This window comes from Patagioenas fasciata, chromosome 12 (assembly GCF_037038585.1).
Source record: "Patagioenas fasciata isolate bPatFas1 chromosome 12, bPatFas1.hap1, whole genome shotgun sequence".
NCBI classification, from domain to species: domain Eukaryota; kingdom Metazoa; phylum Chordata; class Aves; order Columbiformes; family Columbidae; genus Patagioenas; species Patagioenas fasciata.
In genome coordinates, this window is record NC_092531.1 from 18,118,522 (window position 1) to 18,136,011 (window position 17,490).

At 46.9% G+C, this 17,490-nt stretch overlaps 1 protein-coding gene and 1 long non-coding RNA gene across 34 annotated transcripts in view; one reads left to right on the forward strand and one right to left on the reverse strand.

The window, feature by feature from the left end:
- Nucleotides 1-1,340: 1,340 nt before the first annotated feature.
- NR2F2 (nuclear receptor subfamily 2 group F member 2) lies at nt 1,341-16,603 on the reverse strand. 4 transcript variants are annotated; one of them, XM_071813999.1, is made up of 3 exons: nt 16,000-16,603; nt 7,651-8,199; nt 1,341-4,486 (listed from the first exon to the last, which is right to left on the reverse strand). In XM_071813999.1, exons 1-3 carry the CDS (start codon nt 16,040-16,042, stop codon nt 4,212-4,214), a joined length of 867 nt encoding a protein of 288 aa, XP_071670100.1. In that variant the 5' UTR covers nt 16,043-16,603; the 3' UTR covers nt 1,341-4,211. The 4 variants fall into 4 exon arrangements, with proteins under 4 accessions (XP_071670100.1, XP_065703064.1, XP_071670099.1 ...); XM_065846992.2 differs by having other exon boundaries at nt 7,651-8,178; nt 16,000-16,600; XM_071813998.1 differs by lacking the exon at nt 16,000-16,603 and adding an exon at nt 9,977-11,779.
- Nucleotides 14,400-17,490, forward strand: part of LOC136106607 (uncharacterized) — a 44,252-nt gene continuing 41,161 nt past the window's right edge. For 7 of the 30 annotated variants that reach the window (XR_011741062.1, XR_011741070.1, XR_011741080.1 and 4 more), the window contains exon 1: nt 14,417-15,330. This is a non-coding gene — a long non-coding RNA (uncharacterized lncRNA). Of the gene's footprint in view, nt 15,331-17,490 lie in introns of all 30 variants that reach the window. The other 23 variants (XR_011741060.1, XR_011741063.1, XR_011741064.1 and 20 more) reach the window with 12 other exon arrangements.

Consider the following 17,490-nt stretch of genomic DNA (forward strand, 5'->3'; position numbering starts at 1 on the left):
GGGTAGGTCTGACTCCGCTTCAATGGCCATCGAGCCGCGCTCGCACGGGGGAGATGCTTCCACAGGTCATTTACATGCAGATGGGATACGAGCTCCGGAGGAAGATCTGCCCGCCGGCCCCGGCCGCCGGCCCGGCAACTCTTCCCGCCGGCCCGCCCGGTACCCCCCGACCGCTTCCCACCGCGGGGACCTTGCGCGGAGCGAGGATAACGCCGCCTCCCCCCTCCCCTCGCCCCATTCCCCGGCTCCGCACGGCGCGTAGCGAACGAGCAGGGCCGGGGCCGCCATGTTGGCTGAGCTCATCGGACCCCGCGGGCGGACTTTCCCACGCGTCGCCTTCCGCGGCCGCGCAGCGCTCCGCGCTTCCCCACCTCCCCTCCCACCCGCCCGCCTCTTCCTCGGCCGACGACGGCGCGGCCCCACGGGCGATCCCCCGCGGGCTTGCGGGCACTGCCCCGGCCCCGCCAGCCCCACAGGCGGGCTAGCACCGCCCGCCAAGCGCCTCCTCTCGCCCCAACCCTCCGCTTTTGTCTGAACTTAAGAGAGCCGCCTCCTCTCCGCGCCCCCTCCGCGCCCCGCGCACGCACAGCGCGGGCGGATCCCCCCCCCTTCCCATCCCCCGCCGCCGCTCTCCCAAACCTTCCCCGACCCTGCCGGGAGAGCGGCAGCGGGGAGGAAAGAGGAGGAGGAAGAAGGGGGGGTGAAGAAGACCTTTCCCGAGATGTGGTTTGCACCGCGGGCGGCTCTGCAGCTTTCGCTGTCGTTCCGGGTCGCCTTTGGGTCCCTTTCCCCGCCAGTCCCCGCGCCAGTAGCAGGGGTGGTGGGGAAGGGAAAAAGCGACCTAAGATCAGATTAAAGCAAAAAATAAAAGGGAGGGTTGGGAAGGGGGGGGGGGGGGACCGCAAGGAAAAAAAAGAAATATAGACTTAAAGGGAAAGAGTCGCCATGTTTAGCAGCCTTTTTGTTTTTGCTTTTTTTTTTTCCTAAAAAAAAAAAATCTCCTCAATTCCACGTAGAACAAGCTTCTCGATCCCAACCCTCCTCTTTTGTCCAATTCAATCTTTGGATAGACCTTTTGTTCTAACTCAGCATGAAAAGAAAAACTTTCTTTAAATGCTATAAACTTACAACTAACTGAAGTCTCTAAACAAATCCTCCTCTGAGCATTCCAAACATATATACATGGGCCTTCTGCGTGTGTGTGTGTGCGTGTGTGTGTTTTTATTTAACCCTGGTGCATTTTCTGTTTACTATTATTCTCTGTGAACCAAAGCTCGCTGCAAGAAACTTATAAATACAGAGATAGCTTACAGGCTTTAAAACATAAAAAGCAGAGAATGTTTTGGATTTGAAAATCATAAATTATAATTTAATGCCAATAACAATTTACAACAAATGGTTGTTTACAATAAACTAACACAAAACAAACAAGTCAAGATCCTGTGTTCTTAGTAAGCATAAAAACTTCACACACACACACTCACATGGATAGCACTTGCAATAGAAAAAGCTAAATCTAGAGGTCAGCAATCCCCTGCAATAATAGTATATATATATATTTATATATATTTATATATTTATAGAAAAGGAGCCATGATTCAGATGTAAAACTGCTCAATTTCACAGTCATACTCCCCTCAGCCCCCAGTACAGATGTGTCTAGCTGGAACACACTAAAGATCAGGGTTTAATCGACTTTACAGAATGATCTCTCTCCCTCCCTCTCTCTCTTTTTTTGTGAAACCACAACATGGTGTAGTTACGTGTGGTAAAAAGGGAGAGGGGGAAGCCTCAGACAAGAACAAAATTGCAAGCTTTCACATACAAAGCATCTGCTATAGACCAAAGGGAGGGTGGGTGGGGGGAGAGAAAAAAAAAAAACACACACACACACAAACCAAAATATCAACCCTTTGCAAAACCACATCGTCTTGCTTTCCTTCAGATTTGGGGGTTTTGTTGCCTGCTCAGGATAGCACTAAATTCACAAATGTTCTGTCCGGTCCTGAGCCACTGGCCCAGGCAGGTCCCCAGCGCATCAGTGGTGGCTACAAGAGAGGGCCCTGGTCTGCTCAGGAAAGCTGCGTTTGCGCCTCCGCATGTATGTATGCAAGTGTACATACAGACATACATCCCATATGTAAAATACATAGATGACCTGTGGTCATGCTTTCACAGTCTAAGGTAAAAAAAAAAATCCACTTGAGAGTATATATATACATTAAAACCCGACTCCTCAGTGCTAGAAGCTAAAGCCACTCCATTTGAAGACCTCTCAATGACAACGATAGATGGCAACTACGGAGTATTATAAAAAAATCACACATACTTAAAGAAAACTCATTGCAAACAACTGACCTATATTTACAATACTGCTATTACCTTGCTTGAATGATCTTGTGCGCGTATGTCACACATTTACGAAAGATTTTCGCCCAATTCTGATCATAAAATAGATACTGATCTCCGGATTTCTAAGACTTCTTTTTTTTTTTCACAATACCTTTCCTACGCAGGCACTTAAGTGTGACAAAAATAAGGGCCTTTTTTTTTTCTTTTTTTTTTTTCTTTTTTTTTTTTCCCCCAGAAAATCCATTTTTAATTAACAGGAGGATTAGATGAATGGGGTTTGATGGTTTACCATTTCAGCAGAGTGCTTCCTAAAACCAGAGATAAACCACGAACTTAAGTCCTCCACCCCCATCCCGGAATTAAACAGGTAAATACACTACAATACATCTGCTACAAACTTACTGTGACAAGTAAACAAATCAATCGCCTATGGACTCAAATGACTGCAAACTATAGAGAAGTAATGTGGTTTCTGAAAGACATTTATGACAGCCAAACAAGTTTCAGATATCAAATAATATTTTAATTTCTGAATACTTTCAATTTTCCTTGGAATATAACACACAAAGACTCGACCAAACAGTTCAGTTATTATAACTTTTACAGTATACAGAAATGTTGCACTTAAAAAAAAAAACCTTCAGTTTTTTTAAACACAAAACTGTAAACTCTAAGATACTGAATCAATCACGTTATCTATAAGTGCCAACAGTGTTATTTTGTCATGCTGATTTCAATGGTATTTTTTAAAAAGGGAAAATATCAACAATTATTATAATACAAAGGGCTTGCAAATATACAAACAGATCAAGGAGTTTAATAACAATTCATGATGAACTATGTGGAACCCAATTCAAGTTACAAAAGTTCACTTCGCTTGTTTGTTTGTTTTTTAAAATCAAAACTGAATCGTGTCTTGGACACAAACTCCTTCTACCTATAATAAATCCGCACAGTTCATTTTCTGTCCGAAATATCAAAAAAAAACTAGATTTGGGGGTAGTTATATGACATGTGTGGTTCATCCGGGTCTATATAATTATAGCTCTCTCAGCTTCAAGCTAGATTTTAGGTCACCACCTTAAGTGCGCTTCCATCATTGTGTTGTTGAGGGTTTTTGCTCTTTTCCTTTCTTCCTATGATACTTTCGTGGACTCAGTTTTAATTCTTTCAGAACATATATTTTAAGGATACACAGGGGTTTTTTATTTTTTTGAAGAAGCCAAGGTTATATCAAAAAATTATTACAGAACCACAGAATAAACTGGTTTGAAACCAGAAAAATACAAAAAAGAACAGCTATAGGTACATAGACACATAGGACAATTAATAATTTGGAAAAAAAAGACTTACTTTCTTCCATTCTGCTAATTTTCTTCAAATTTCCTTTAAATGCACTTTAAGCGAGATTTTTAAAAAAGTTTACCCCCAAAACAGAAAAAAAAAGAAGAAAAAAGAAAAAGCCCACCATCGTTCCTTTTCTTCTTCTTTCTCTTTTCTCTTTCTTTCCTTTTTCTTTCTCTCTTTTTTTTTCTATTTTTTACAAAAAAAAAAATGATAAGTAGCAAGTTGTTGTTTATTTATGTTTTTTTTTTTTTCTGAACGACACGGGAGTTTTGAATGCATTCTGTAAAAGTTCATTTGACAGTCTCTCTCTCTTTTTTTATTCACAGTCCATTAATTTTTTCCTGTCTTCTCTTAGCAAACTTGTAACATCCTTTTACATCCTTTCTTAGCAGAAGGAAATTTAAGAAACAACCAGAACCCAAATGTCATTTGCTTTCCTTTCACTCTCTTTCACCTCCCTTCTCAATTTTTTATTTTTATTTGATTTTTTTTCTCTCTCTCTTTCCAATATTTTATTGAATGGACATATAAGGCCAGTTAAAACTGCTGCCAGACAGTAACATATCCCTGATTAGGGTTTCTATGGGGGTTTTACCTACCAAACGGACGAAAAACAATTGCTCTATGACAGAAGAGGAGACAGTGCGAAGGGAGGGGAGACGTAGTAATAGCTTCCCGAATCGTGTTGGCTGGTTGGGATACTGGCTCCTAACATACTCTTCCAAAGCACACTGTGACTTCTCCTGTAAACTTTCAACATGGGCTACATCAGAGAGACCACAGGCATCTAGAAGAAAGTGTATTAAAAAACAAAAATAAATTAAAAAAAAAAAGAAAGAAAAAAGAAAACAATCATCAGATTAAAAAGTTTTGTGTGTTTTTCAAATTTTTATTTTTAAATGTGATTTTTTTTGTTGTTGTTTATTATTGCTAGACTTAAGTGTAGATGGTGCGCCATCACCTCGCCCCCCAGAGTTTAAGTAGGTTTTACCAAAAGGGACAATCTATGTGTGCGTGTTTGTATTTCTCTCTCTTCTGGAGGGTCTCCCTTAGGATCGGGATTCTCCAAGATTCGAGATTTCGAATGGCACGACAGACGTGAGGGGTTGACAAGGAGGTGCTGGCCAAGCGTAATTTCGTATATCTGTATTTTTAGGGAGAAAGGCTGGAGGGGCGGGGAAGGCTTGAGTCGAAAGGGGGGAAACGGAGCCACTACTTCTCCCCCACCTTGGAAAATAACTGGGGAGAGCCTAAGCATGTGATGAGAAGGCATGCTAATAAGAGTGATAGAAATCATAATAATAATAATAAAAAACTGGCCCAGCCAAAGATAATGGCGCCCCGGATCCAGCAACAGATTCTCCCCCAAAGAAGACAACGCGTTTTTCTTCAGTCTTTGAAACTGATTTAAGTGGCCCTTTAAAACTGATCTTGTCAGTTTAGCCTATTCAGAGGCAGCCATGCAAACTGTGATCTCTCTGTTCATTTGAGCTGTTTCTTTTCCCCCCTCTTTTCTCTTTCTTTCTGCCCCCCCCACTCCCTCCTCTTTTTTTTTCTTTTCTTTTTTTCTTCTTTTTTTTTTTTTTCCTCCTCTTCTTCTTTTTAAACCTAAAGGCCCTTACAAGAAGAAAACTCCCTGATAGGGTCTGGACATTTTTTTTCTCTCTCTCACTTTTTTTTTTTCCTGATACGCTAAAATACAATAAGTTCCCTTTAAATCAGAGACGTCTGTGCTGAAAGAGCACAGGTTGTGACCTGACCTCCCTGTGGCTTTCCTAGGCACAGGGCTAACACATGCATATTCTGCGAGTCATTAGAACCCAGATTTTTTTTTTTTTTTGCTCCTAAAAGAGGCTGCAGCAAACATTATACGCATCTATGTGCGCCTGCTTTGCATCAGGGAGTGCTACTGGGGTGCTGCAGAAGCTTCATGCATCACCCTATTTTTCTGCATGCGGCTATCTTCCCCTAGAATCAGATAACTAGAAACGTTTATCTAGTTGGGAGGCAATTTACACGCCAGGCCTCACATTTTGAAAATAGTAATAAATTAAACAGTTACGACAGGATCGGACGATTGTTTTCTCAGAAGGCTCAAAAAAGGGGAAAAAAAAAAAGAAAAAAAAAGAAAAAAATTACTTAGGAGAAAAGGCAGGATTGGAAATAAAGTCCTGGGTGTGGGTGTGAGCTGGTCAGGGGCTGGGGAGGGATGTGAGCATGTGTGGGATCCTCGCTGAGGGTTCGAGCGAGGGAGAGGAAAACGCATCCTGGAAAACCATAGAAAAATAAAATCAGCACCCCACGTACACTCCTTCCCACTCGGAATCCCTGTCCCCCTGTGGTGAGATGCGTCCTGCTCATTGATCACCTTAGGACTCTAGCACGAGTAATTTTGGGGGGGAGGAAAAAAGAAGAAAAAAAAAAAAGTTTTTTATGTGTAAAGCAATAATATATAAAAGGAAGTTTAGGTCACGACCCAGAACCTGGACAAAGTCCAGAAAATGACTTCGTTCCCCAGACCCCCTTTAACACAACAAGGAAAGGATTGTGAGCCCTTCTTTTCCCACATAAACTACATTTTTTTCCTGTTTCCTGATATCAGGCTTTAAAAAACTCCGATGAGTAATTATTTTACAGGTCCTGCTTCCATTCATATGTTTATCGCGTGGCCACTTTCCCAAGCTTTCAAATGAGTTACAGAAGGAATAGATGTATTTTTAAACTTAATCCCAAAACTTCCAGGGCTGCAGCACATTGGCTTGCCGATGCAGCCTTAAAGTTAGCAATCTGAGATAACGTATTGCACAAATTAGCGAACAGATTTTTTTTCCTCAAAAAAAAAAAAAAAAAAAAAAAAAAAAAAAAAATTAGCCTCCAGAGTTAATATCAGGTTTATTACTCACCCAGGTTAAACTCTAGTGCAAGCTAATTAGATTTCACAACGCACTCAATTATTGCTTTATAACTCATGCACTATTTCTAGGCAGCAAAAGTTGACACATTTTTCCCCCCTCTCTTTGATTATCTAAGAAACACCTCGAGGTCTTTTCCTCGGGAGAGCCATGCTTGTGCCACCCCGGGATTACACTGTGGAGCGGCAGCTTCAGTCTCCTCTTACTTTTCCATACTACTCCTCTCTACTTATGGTAATTATCTTTTCGCACCCGCTACTCGCTTTGGACTATGCAGTTCCTGCTGGGTACAAATGCAAACTTTTCCCCTCAGCTTAAATGACACAGAACTGCTCACTGCCACATTCTGTTTAAATCAGACATCTCTTTGGAAAGTTGATTTATTTTATTTTATGGGATGGCAGGGAACATATTTTAAACTCAGCTTTGTGCACTTAACTTCTTGTGTTTTTTTTTTTTTTTTTTTTAATTCAATTTTTAATCCTGCAGAGCTTTTTTCCCTTTCCTGGCTGCCCATAAAATGATCCTCTTTTTAAAGTGGTTTCACTGATAGGACGACTTGTATTTAACAACATCAAACAGATTTTTGCTGCTGTTCGGATGCGTGTCATTAAATGCAACAACCCAGAGCTATACTGTTAAATAAAATACTCTTTTTCAGTGAGAAAGCGCAGACTCTCATGGCGAATGGGTGCCTCTCCCCGAGCCCCCTCATTCTCTATCCCCAGTATTACTCAGCTAGGTTTGGGGTGTGTTTGGGTTGTCTTTTTGTGTGTGTATGTATATTTTATTTATTTATTTTAAAAAAGAAATCTTGCATTCCCTCAAAGACGGGATGCTCAGACCCGAGGCCCTGAAGGCAAGACCACAGGGTACCGTTTCCTAAAAGCAAACGAGACCGCGCTGGTTCTCGGGGAGGTGGGCAGAGAGCGGTGATGGGGTGCAGGCAATAACACTTTGCAAGAGCAAACAGTTCTCAGGGGGGATCGGAGCGGGGGGGCGGGGGCAGGGAAAGGAAGAGCAAAGAAATGTTGCCTACCTGAGGTGAAGAGGACTATGGCCTTTAAACAGCTATATTCTGCAGAGTCGACATGCAATGCTTTCAGTTTTTCTACTTGCTCTTGGAAGATTCGTATGTGGTCCATAAAGGCGACCACTCGGTCAGCAGACATTGGCGAAGCGTGGAGGCCGGCGGCTGCCAGGAGCGGGGCTACGTGGAGGGGCATGGAGCACTGGGCAGCGTTGAGGACAAACAACTCGCTCCAGGTCAGCCTCAGCAGGGCCACCTGGTCTGTGATCTGGAGATCTGGGAAGAAGGGGATATTCCTGGCCCACTCCACGGCGCTGAAGAGCATCCTAGCTGCCAGTTCACAAATGTTCTCGATGCCCATGATGTTGTTGGGTTGCATGCACTGACTGCCAAAGCGGGAGGTGGGGTAGGGCTCTGCTCTCAGAAGAAGGGAGATATATCCGGATAGATAGGAATGGCAGTTGAGAGGGTCCCCGTTTGTCAAGGCGAACTGACCATGAGTTGGCTGTGTGGGTGGCATTCTGCCTCTCTGGACCGCTGCAGTAAATAAAAAAGAAACTACAGCTATTAATATCTGAATTGCGACCATCGGTTCAAATACAGCCTGCTTTGTGTGCTGGTGCCTGCGTGTGTGACACCGCACCAAGGCAGCTTTAAGGGGGAACAGGCATTTTTCCAGTCAGAGTTCAGCCCGCACCCGGTTTTAAGGCTCCGCAGTTTCCCGGGTCAAGTAAAAGCAACAATAAAAGCTGAGCAATGCTGCCCGCTCGGCCAGGACTGCCTGGAGGAGCCCGAGATCCTCACTTCCCAAAACACACCACAATTCAGTTATTCCCTCCACTCTCCCCCCACCGCCATCACTCTTCTTCAAGAGATGCAGGATACATCTTTGTGTGCCCGGGCATTTTTTCTTCATTACACCTAAAACAGCTTATTGATTTGAGACTGGGGGAGCAGGATGGGGAGGGAGAAGGGGGAGAGGGAAGAAACACGTCAGTTCAAAATCCCCGGCGCTGGTCCCACACACGTTTCTCATCCACCGAATACATTGTTGCTGCTGTTATTATGTATTCCCCCCCTCCCCTTATTAAAAATATCAAAGGAGGCGAGATCACCCCACAACATCCCCGTCAGATCCCCCGGCGAGGCTGGGGGCATTATCCAAAGGCACCTTCCTCAGCTGCCCATGGAAAGTGGGCCTTTCATTTTGTTAATAAATTTACACGGTGACAGCGAGAGAAAAAGGAGAGAGAAAAGGGACTCAGAGGCAGAGAGACGGCAAGGAAGGAGAACGCCTAAAAATGTGCTTGATTTATATTTGTTATCGCATGTATTACAAGGTTAGTTACTCTTGCAGAAACACAAAGAGAGGAGCCCAGCAAGTCCCAAGCCCCCTAACCCTTAACCTACATAACAGCGTCCAGACACAGAGCACGCACTGGAAAACTGCAGGCTCACATTTCTCGTCTAATTTTATATCACAAAGACTCGACTTGCAGCGACCCGAGCACCCCACACTTACTTCTGGGCTGCTCCTTTCCCCCCTACCCGTCCCTTCTGCTCCCCCTCTGCCTCTCCCGGACAACAAAATAAGAGGAAGAAAAGTAAGATAATAACAATCGGGAAAGGCAGACACACAGAAATATATATATATATATATATATATGCATATATATATATACATATATACACACACACACACGCGGATGTGTGTGTGTGTGTATTTTTAAAGGAGGAAAAATCCGGCTGGGAATCCACAGTGGAGTGCTGTAGAGCCTCGGTAGGGTGAGTCCCATTGTAATAGTAATTTGAACCGCCTGTGTAAAATTGCAATCTAAGGCAGGGTGCTGGAGGATATATATATATGCGTGTGTGCATCTCGTGAGGCTCCGTGTGTGTGTACACACACGCACAGACACACACACAGGGTTGCTCGGGGGACGGGGGGTAGCGCTGAACATGCGGGAGGAAACATGAGGGAAAAGTAACCAGACGTCAGAATAATCATCTCGCTCCTAAGCAGCGTGAAACTAAAAATCCACTTCCAATAAACCTCCATCAGCAAAATCAAAACAAACACAAATCAATTACGACTGCAGGAGAAAGCATGCAAGAGCCCCTGCCTCCCCTGCCCACCCTCTCCAGCACCTCTTTCTTTCATTACGAGAAAGTTTCTGTCTGTTTATTCGGGGTGGGGGGTGGGGTGGGGAAAGAAAGGTTCTGGTTGGGTTTGGGGAGATAGTTTAAAAAGAATAATAACAATAATAATAATTTTAAAAAGAACCCAAAACGCAGCGAGTGAAAAAAAATTGCAAAACAAATGAAATCCCAATACCTTCCCGTCTCATGCCAACTTTGAGGCATTTTTTGAGGCGGCAGTACTGACACTGATTGCGGTGGTGCTGGTCAATGGGACAGTTCCTGTTGGCACGACAAGTGTAGCTGAGATTCCTCCTTACACTCCGCTTGAAGAAACTCTTGCAACCCTCGCAGGTAAACTGGCCATAATGTTTGCCACTAGACTTGTCCCCACAAACCACACATTCAATGTGCTGCTGCTGCTGCTGTTTGTCTCCTTGGTTCTGCTGGCTTGGCTGGTTGGTCTGGGCTGGCGTACTGGGAGGGCCCCCAGGCCCCGGGGTCTGTGGGGTGTGCGGGGCCCCGGCCGGAGGTCCCTGCACCGGCGGGGCTTGCGAAGGCTGCGTTCCCTGAGCTCCGGGCACATCGTCCTGGGGGTCTCGCCACGCACCGACTACCATTGCCATATCTATTGGACACCGTTGCCAAACTTCCTGTTCCCCCTTTATTTTCAAAGTTTGTTTGCTTTGCTTTTCAGATCAGCTTTGCAGCAGTCTTTTTTTTTTTTTTTCCCTCCCCTCTCTCTCTCTCTTCCCCCCTCTCTCTTTTGTTGTTTTGCCTTTTCTTTTTTTTTTTTTTTTTTTTTTCAGGAGGGTCGGGGTGGGGGGGATCTCCCGGTACCGGCGAAGGTGCAGAAGCACGGGGCGATGGAGGTGTGTGTGCGGGGGGGCGAGTTGCGAGTCGATTGTCTGGGCTCCAGGAGAGCAAAGTAAAGGGGTGGTGGGGGTGGGGGAGAGAGGGAGAGAGAGAGAGAGAGAGGAGGAAAAAAAAAATCTCTTCAAAGATCTCCCTCTCTCTCTCTTAGAGCTGATCTGCAGCAGAGTAGTTGAAGGAGGAGAGGCGGGTGTCTGGGGGCCAGGTCCAGGGAAGCTCGCAGTCAGCCATTCAGGAAAGCCATCAAAATAAGAATGAATAAAAGGTTAAAGATTACACACACAGCGGAAAAAAACACGCACAGCTGAGGAGACTTTTCTCGGCGCGGAGAGCGGACGGTCTCGCCGTAGTTTTTGGAAGTCCAGCTTGCAGCAGCAACATCAACTGCGATCGCTTTGTTTTTGTGGGCTTTTTTTTTTTCCTCCTCTCTCTCTCTCTGCTCTGTCTCTCCTCCCTCCTTCGCTCGCTTTAATTCTTCCTCTCCGCCGCTCCGCCCGGGCGCTGCTCTCTTTCTCTCTCTCTCCCTCTTTTTGGCTCGGGGGTGGGGGGTTGGCTGTTTGGTTGTTTTTTTTTTTTCCTCCTCCTCCTCTCCTCGCTTTATTATTATTATTGTTGTTATTATTATTAATTATTATTATGATTGTTTATTTGTTCCTCCTCTCCGTCCCCCGCCGCGCCGCGCTCCGCTCCTGCCCCGGGCTCAACCGCTTTCGCCGCTCCCGCCGCTCCGTGTCCCCACTGCCGCCGCTCCCGCCGCCGCCGCCGCTCGGGTGCTGCTGCTGTTGCTGCTGCCGCCGCCGCCGCTGCCGCTGCCGCCGCCGCGCTGCCTTATGCTGCTTCTGCCGCCTCGCAAGTGGGCTCTCGCCTCCGCGCCGCCGGTGCTCACGGCGCGGGCGGGGGGAGGGGGGCCGCGGGGCGGGGGGGAGGGAAGGAGTCAACTCGCCAGCGCAGCGCCCAGCCAGCCAGGATGATAAAAGAGGGGAGCGGGAGGAGGAGGAGGAGGAGAAGAGGAGGAGGAGGAGGAGGAGGAGGGAGAGAGGGAAGGATCATAACCCAGCGCGCAGCATCGCTCCTCAGCCGGGGGGGAAGAGGGGAAATTCACCACGGGGAGAGCGGGGGGAGAGCGCCAGCCCTTCCCACCCCCCCCCAAAAAAAAAAAAAAAAAAAAAAAGCGGGGGCTCCCCCCCCTCCCGGCGGTGAGGGGAGGGGCGGGGCGGGGCGCGGCGGCGTGTGGGCCCGAGTGGCGAGCGCGCTCCCCGCCGGCCGCTCGCCCCGCTGGCGGGAGAGTGAACTTTGACACGACTGCTGCAACTTAGCGCACGTTGCCATGGCGACCGCGCGCCTTATAAGGCAACCCGACCGGCGTTTGACTGGTCAAAAGCTCGCGCCCCGCCCCTCGGCCCTCATTGGGCCGCCAGGCGCCCTTGCGCGGCCTGCCATGGCCGCCGCCGCCGCCCGCGCGGTCCTAGAGGCAGGCGCCGCCCCGCTGCTGCCACCACCACGGGGGCCGGGGCGTCCCCCCGCGCACGCCGCTCCTGCTCCTCTCGCTCTTACTCCTCGCCCCGGCTTCCCCGTGTCGTGCCCTCGCCGCCGTCGGTGCGAGGGGTTAAGGCGAGCCCGGCGAGGCGAGCGGAGCGCCACCGCCTCACCTGGGGCCGCCCGCCGAGGCACGGCATCGGGGTCGGGAGGGGGGCTTGGGGACGGCGGGTGAGAATCAGAAAATTGACTCTAAAATGAGGCAAAATTCCACCGAATAAAATAAAAGTGAGACCCGCTTCCGCCTGGGGAGGGGAAGCGGCCGCCCGTCATGGGCAGCGCTGCGCAGGTACGCGAGCTCCCGCCCGCCGGAGGTCCCGCCGCGCGCTGGCCCGGCCGGCGTCGCTCTCCGTCCCGGCGGCCTCGCTCCGGGCTGACCGGCGGGAGACGAGGCCGGCGGTGGCGGCACCTGCGCTAGCCCCGGCCGCTCGCGGAACCGCGGGGCGCTGAGCGTCCCCCCGCCGCAGCGCTCCGGGACCAGCCGCCCCCACAGTCCCGTTCCCGGCGGAGTAACGGGGCACGGCCGCCTTTCCGGACCGCTCCTCCCCGTACGGGCCCCTCTTCCCCCGCCACCCCGGGCAGCCGGCGGGCTGGGCGACAGGACCGCGTCTCCACGCAAGACACCATCTACTCCTTCCCCTTAGCGCGATGGGGGAGAAAGAACACCCGCAACACCTCTCCGTAGAGTGTGACACTCGTGTCTTTTCCTTCTCAACCTCCGCGGCATCGCTATAACGCAGCTCATCTCAACCCCTTAAACTTTATTTCGGGGTTTGTGCTTTTTTAATTTTTTTTTTTTTTTAGATCACACGTACCCTGACACAGTAACACAACCTCTGTGCTATAGTAGGAACACTACTAAATAGGTAACCGATCTGAGTACACGGGGACAGTTGTTTATTTCCCTCTGAATATAGCGACCGGACAGCGGAACGGGGACTTTGAGTTCATCTCCTAGTGCAAATGGCCAAAAGACACTCGAACAGGCGAAAGGACGGAGAGATAAAAAAAGAAAACATGTTAAAATAGGCGGATAAATGCCCGGTCGGACAATTCTTCCTCTGCAAACATACGTGTCTACATGCGCTCACATTTGAGCTAGTCACCAAGTACGGACGTGGGGACACAGACCTGTGCCCAACTCTTTAAAGGATTAATTGCCTCTCACCTCCTCACACACACTTTTTCATGTTGCCACATGCACACCCCCTTCTGCCGCAGAAATAATATATGTGGCTCAAGCCGCAGGTGCTGAGATGATTGGAAAGTTGTAAAAAGCACCCAGACTTGACAATGTCCTGCTTAGAAACCTGGTGTATTAAGACCCCACGAACGAAGATGTAACTGCGGCTCAATTTCAAAGGCAAGGGTGCAGCGTTCCCATTGATCCTGACAGAGCAAAAATAGCCTTTCTCCGAAACAGGGACCAGAAGGGACTGAAAAGATAGAAGGGGGGTGGTGGTGGTGGAAGATTCCTTCCCCGCTAAAATGTGGGGAACTGCTTTATGATTTCCAAATAACCCAGAGTCGAGGACGTCACCTTTCAGGGAGGGTGGGAGAAGGTGTGGGTTCAAAATGCAGAATAGTCACAGATTGTTGCTGATGTTGAATTTCCTGAGGAAAAATAGGAAAAAACCCCAACCCAACACCAGCCTTTCCTGTCTCAAACCTGACAAAGTAAACAGGATTAATTCGCCATATGAAAAAACATTAATGCCGTCTTAACAAATGCAGAAATCAGAAGAGAAAGCGGTTTTAACAGGACGTACAATATTAATAGTTTGAACGTATGATCGTAAAAATGAAAAGCCATTGATATACGCTTAACAGCCGCCGTATACGCTGATTGCTCAAGCATTAATGAAGAATGCACCAGATTAACTATTTGCTCTTCGAGGGATGCAGCAATATAACTATCTATTAGCACCATTAGATGCTTTGCTATTTATTTGAAAACACTCCTGCGAGTGGTTTGAGGCAGAACAGATGAATGTAAAAATGAACTGCAGCTAATTTCGCTAGATAATACTCGAAACCTGAGCGCCTCGCAAAGAAGGAGATTCTCAACTGTCCTTCTCCGAGCCTAATGACAATAGAAACGCTCTGTTTTAAAAGTAAGACCGTATTGGTTTTCCAAATAAACAAATTCATCCCTCCTGCCATTTTACTGCAGATGTAAATTTATTTTAATGAGAGGGAGTGGAAGGATTTATTTTGCTAAAATAGAGTTGGGGATGAAGCCGGTGTAAATCTTCAGGTTTTAAAAAAGAGGAGGAAGGAGGGGGAAGCTGCTTTCCTGGCAGAAAGCTGCCTAACAGTCCTCTAATTCTTTCTAGATTAAATCGCAATATGAATACAGCATCGAACAAATACCGAGTTTCGCTCTGAACTCAGTGGAAAGCAGTTACGTCTAACAGAATTCAATGAATTCCTCTTCTCCCTCAATGTAGTATGTGTGTGTTTTTCTCTTCCACCACACTGAAGTTCCATGAATAGGGAAAGTGGCTCCTATTGTGTGCCTCTGAACTTCCAAGTCAATGCAATTTTTAACCACTGGCTTGTGGTACTTTGAAAATCACCAGGGGCTGTCAGAGTTGGGTCCTCTGAAAAATTTACAGTGCTAAATCAGAGCATATGCTGTGAGAGAGGAAAAAAAATTGCTTAAGATTGGAGCAAGTACAGTATCCGGCTGCCCCCTAGTGTAAGTCTCTTATCTGCCTAAAATTCAACTTTAAAAGAAAAGGATCTCTTAAAGGGAAACGACTTTTGGCTCACGTATGCATACGAGAATGAAACTTCTGTACATTTTAATCTGATTAATTCCTAAGGATTTAAAATTAATTGACTTGGGCACTCCTAGACCGGACTATAAGATTTCTGCATCAGGGTTTCTGCCAGCTCTACACCGAATAGGTATTTTTAAGGCATAGTGGAAGGGGATGGGGGGGGAATCCTGTTTTGTGATTTTTTTTTTTTTTTTTCAAACGAGAAACCGTGCCTCGCATGCTGTTGTCAGAGCAAAACACTTTTGCTGCTTAAAGTCAGATCTACGTCTTTCGCAATAATACTTAAAAAAAAAAAAAAAAAGGATAAATAATTGCCTTAAAGCCTCAGCCGAACTGCCAACCACACCTTCAGATGGTGAGTATATTCCAGCTTCTTTCCATTGTACTTGCTTAGCTGGGGAAGGGACCGGAGGGGAAGAGGGAAGAGGGGATCTCGGCGCTCTACCTTCGCCACCAACCTTTTTTTTTTTTTTCCTTTTTTTTTTTTCCTCCCTAAATAAATGCTGCAGCTGCACACAGCGACACAATTCCGTGCACTTTAATACCTATCACTTAAGTTAAGAGCTCTGTCCTCTCCTCCCCACCCTCCTGAGCAGGTCAGTCCGGCGCTCCCCCCCGAGCAGCCTGGAACCCAAGGCAGGGCAGGCTGCGACCGGGCTCTGCCTCCTGGACGCCGCTTTGAAAATGACTTTGAGGCGCTTTGCTTTGCCTCGGACCGACATGGAAAACCGATTCCCGGTCGTTGGGTTTGCTGGCTTGTTTGTTTGTTTGCTGCTTGCTTTATTTAGCTAAAGGACGTGCTAACTGATGGTGCTGCAATTACACAGACTTGGGTCTCCCCCCCTCCCCTCTTCCCCTCCTTAGAGCAACCCACGTAACCTTAGAAACGATCGTTTAAGACGTACGTTAGCTAACATTCGCTTTTTTGGATTTTTTGTTTTCCTTAAAAGAGAAACACAAGAATCACAACACATTGCCCGAAAAAAGTGTCAAAGAAGAAGAAAAAAACTATAAGTAAACATACCAAAACCATATTTGCTTTGTTCAAGGTCCCAAATCGCTTGCATCTTCCTTTTTCTACCTCTCCTTTAGTTTGGCAGGTGAAACAAACAAACAAAAAAAAATAATCAGACCGCTGTTTGCCCCCCAGAAAGATGTGCGTTGGGTAATTAAAGAGAAGTCTCCTTCTTGGTGTTTATCTAAGCGATTGTGCAAACTGATAAAAAAAAAAAAAGAGAGAGAGAAAAAAAAAGTAAAGTTACAGCCTTCAGGGAAAAAAAAAAGGAGGCAAGGTGAAGGGAATAGATTTCCCACAACCTAAAGGGAAGTGCTTTCGATATATTATTAGCGATCAGCCTTGGGAGAGAGAGGAAAAAAAAATCCTGAACACACTCTAACTTTACACAGACAAGATTTCAGGGGGGGCTTTGTACATAGCTGCTTAGGAATGTGCGCCTCGCCTTTAAGAAAAAATCCCCAAGCCCAAGGTAGGAGATGTCTTTGAGTGATCCTTGTCTCTCATTTCATTCCTTAGAAGGAAGAGCGGCTCACTACACCTTGTTTGGAGCTGGAAAGGCGAGACTAAAAAAAAAAAAAAAATCACAACCCACCCTTCCAATTGGGGAGGGAAAAAAAATATAAGAGAGGGAAATCTCCTAAGTTAATGACTGTGGGGGTAGAATGGATGCGACCGATTCCACTTCCCCCCCCCCCCGACTTCCCCCCTCCCCCCTCCCAGACACAGGGGGAAAAAAAGGAAGAAAAAGAAAAAAAAAGCCAACCGCAAACAACTACAGGCTGAACTATCAACACATGCACCGAAGGGGAAAAAATATATAGTGTCCTGTGTAGGGTCGGCAGGGAACGCAAGCACACGCTAAAGCAAGTTGGGAAAGAATCCGGGCTAATCAGCAATCTCTTTCTCTCTCTCTCCTTCTCTCCCTCTCCCCCTCTCTCTCTCTTTCACTGCCCCTGAGATCCCAGCTCGAAAGAGGTACTCCACATTTTTTCATTACCAAAAATCCGTTGCAATAATCATTTGTTGCTAATTGAAACCCTTGGAGACATTTTTCCCCACCCCCTTCACAAACATGGCAACTTTTAGACATGGGAAGCACGTTTAGTTTTATTTTATTAAAAGAGAAAATACGGTTAAGAGGAGGCTGAATCTTTCACCCACAAGAAATATCAGCTCTTCAGCCCCCTTCCCCGGGGTGGGGAGAACGGGACCCCAGTACAGTGAGGGCTTGGGAAAATTTGGAATACATTAGACCGCCTTTGGCAGGAGAATACTCTCCAACTAATGGATTCCTGCTCCTTTTTGTGTGTGTGTGTGTATCAGTGTGGGGGGTTTCTGGAAAGAGGGGTGGTGGTCGTGGTGGTGGGGAGCCGAGCTTTTATTTTAAGGAACTGTTAGGGTAAGGAGTGTGTCATACTTGACAAATGGAACAAACGCTCTTCCATTTCTTGCTTGTCCTTGCCTTAAAACAGGAATTAAGTTAACCACAGTGCTGCA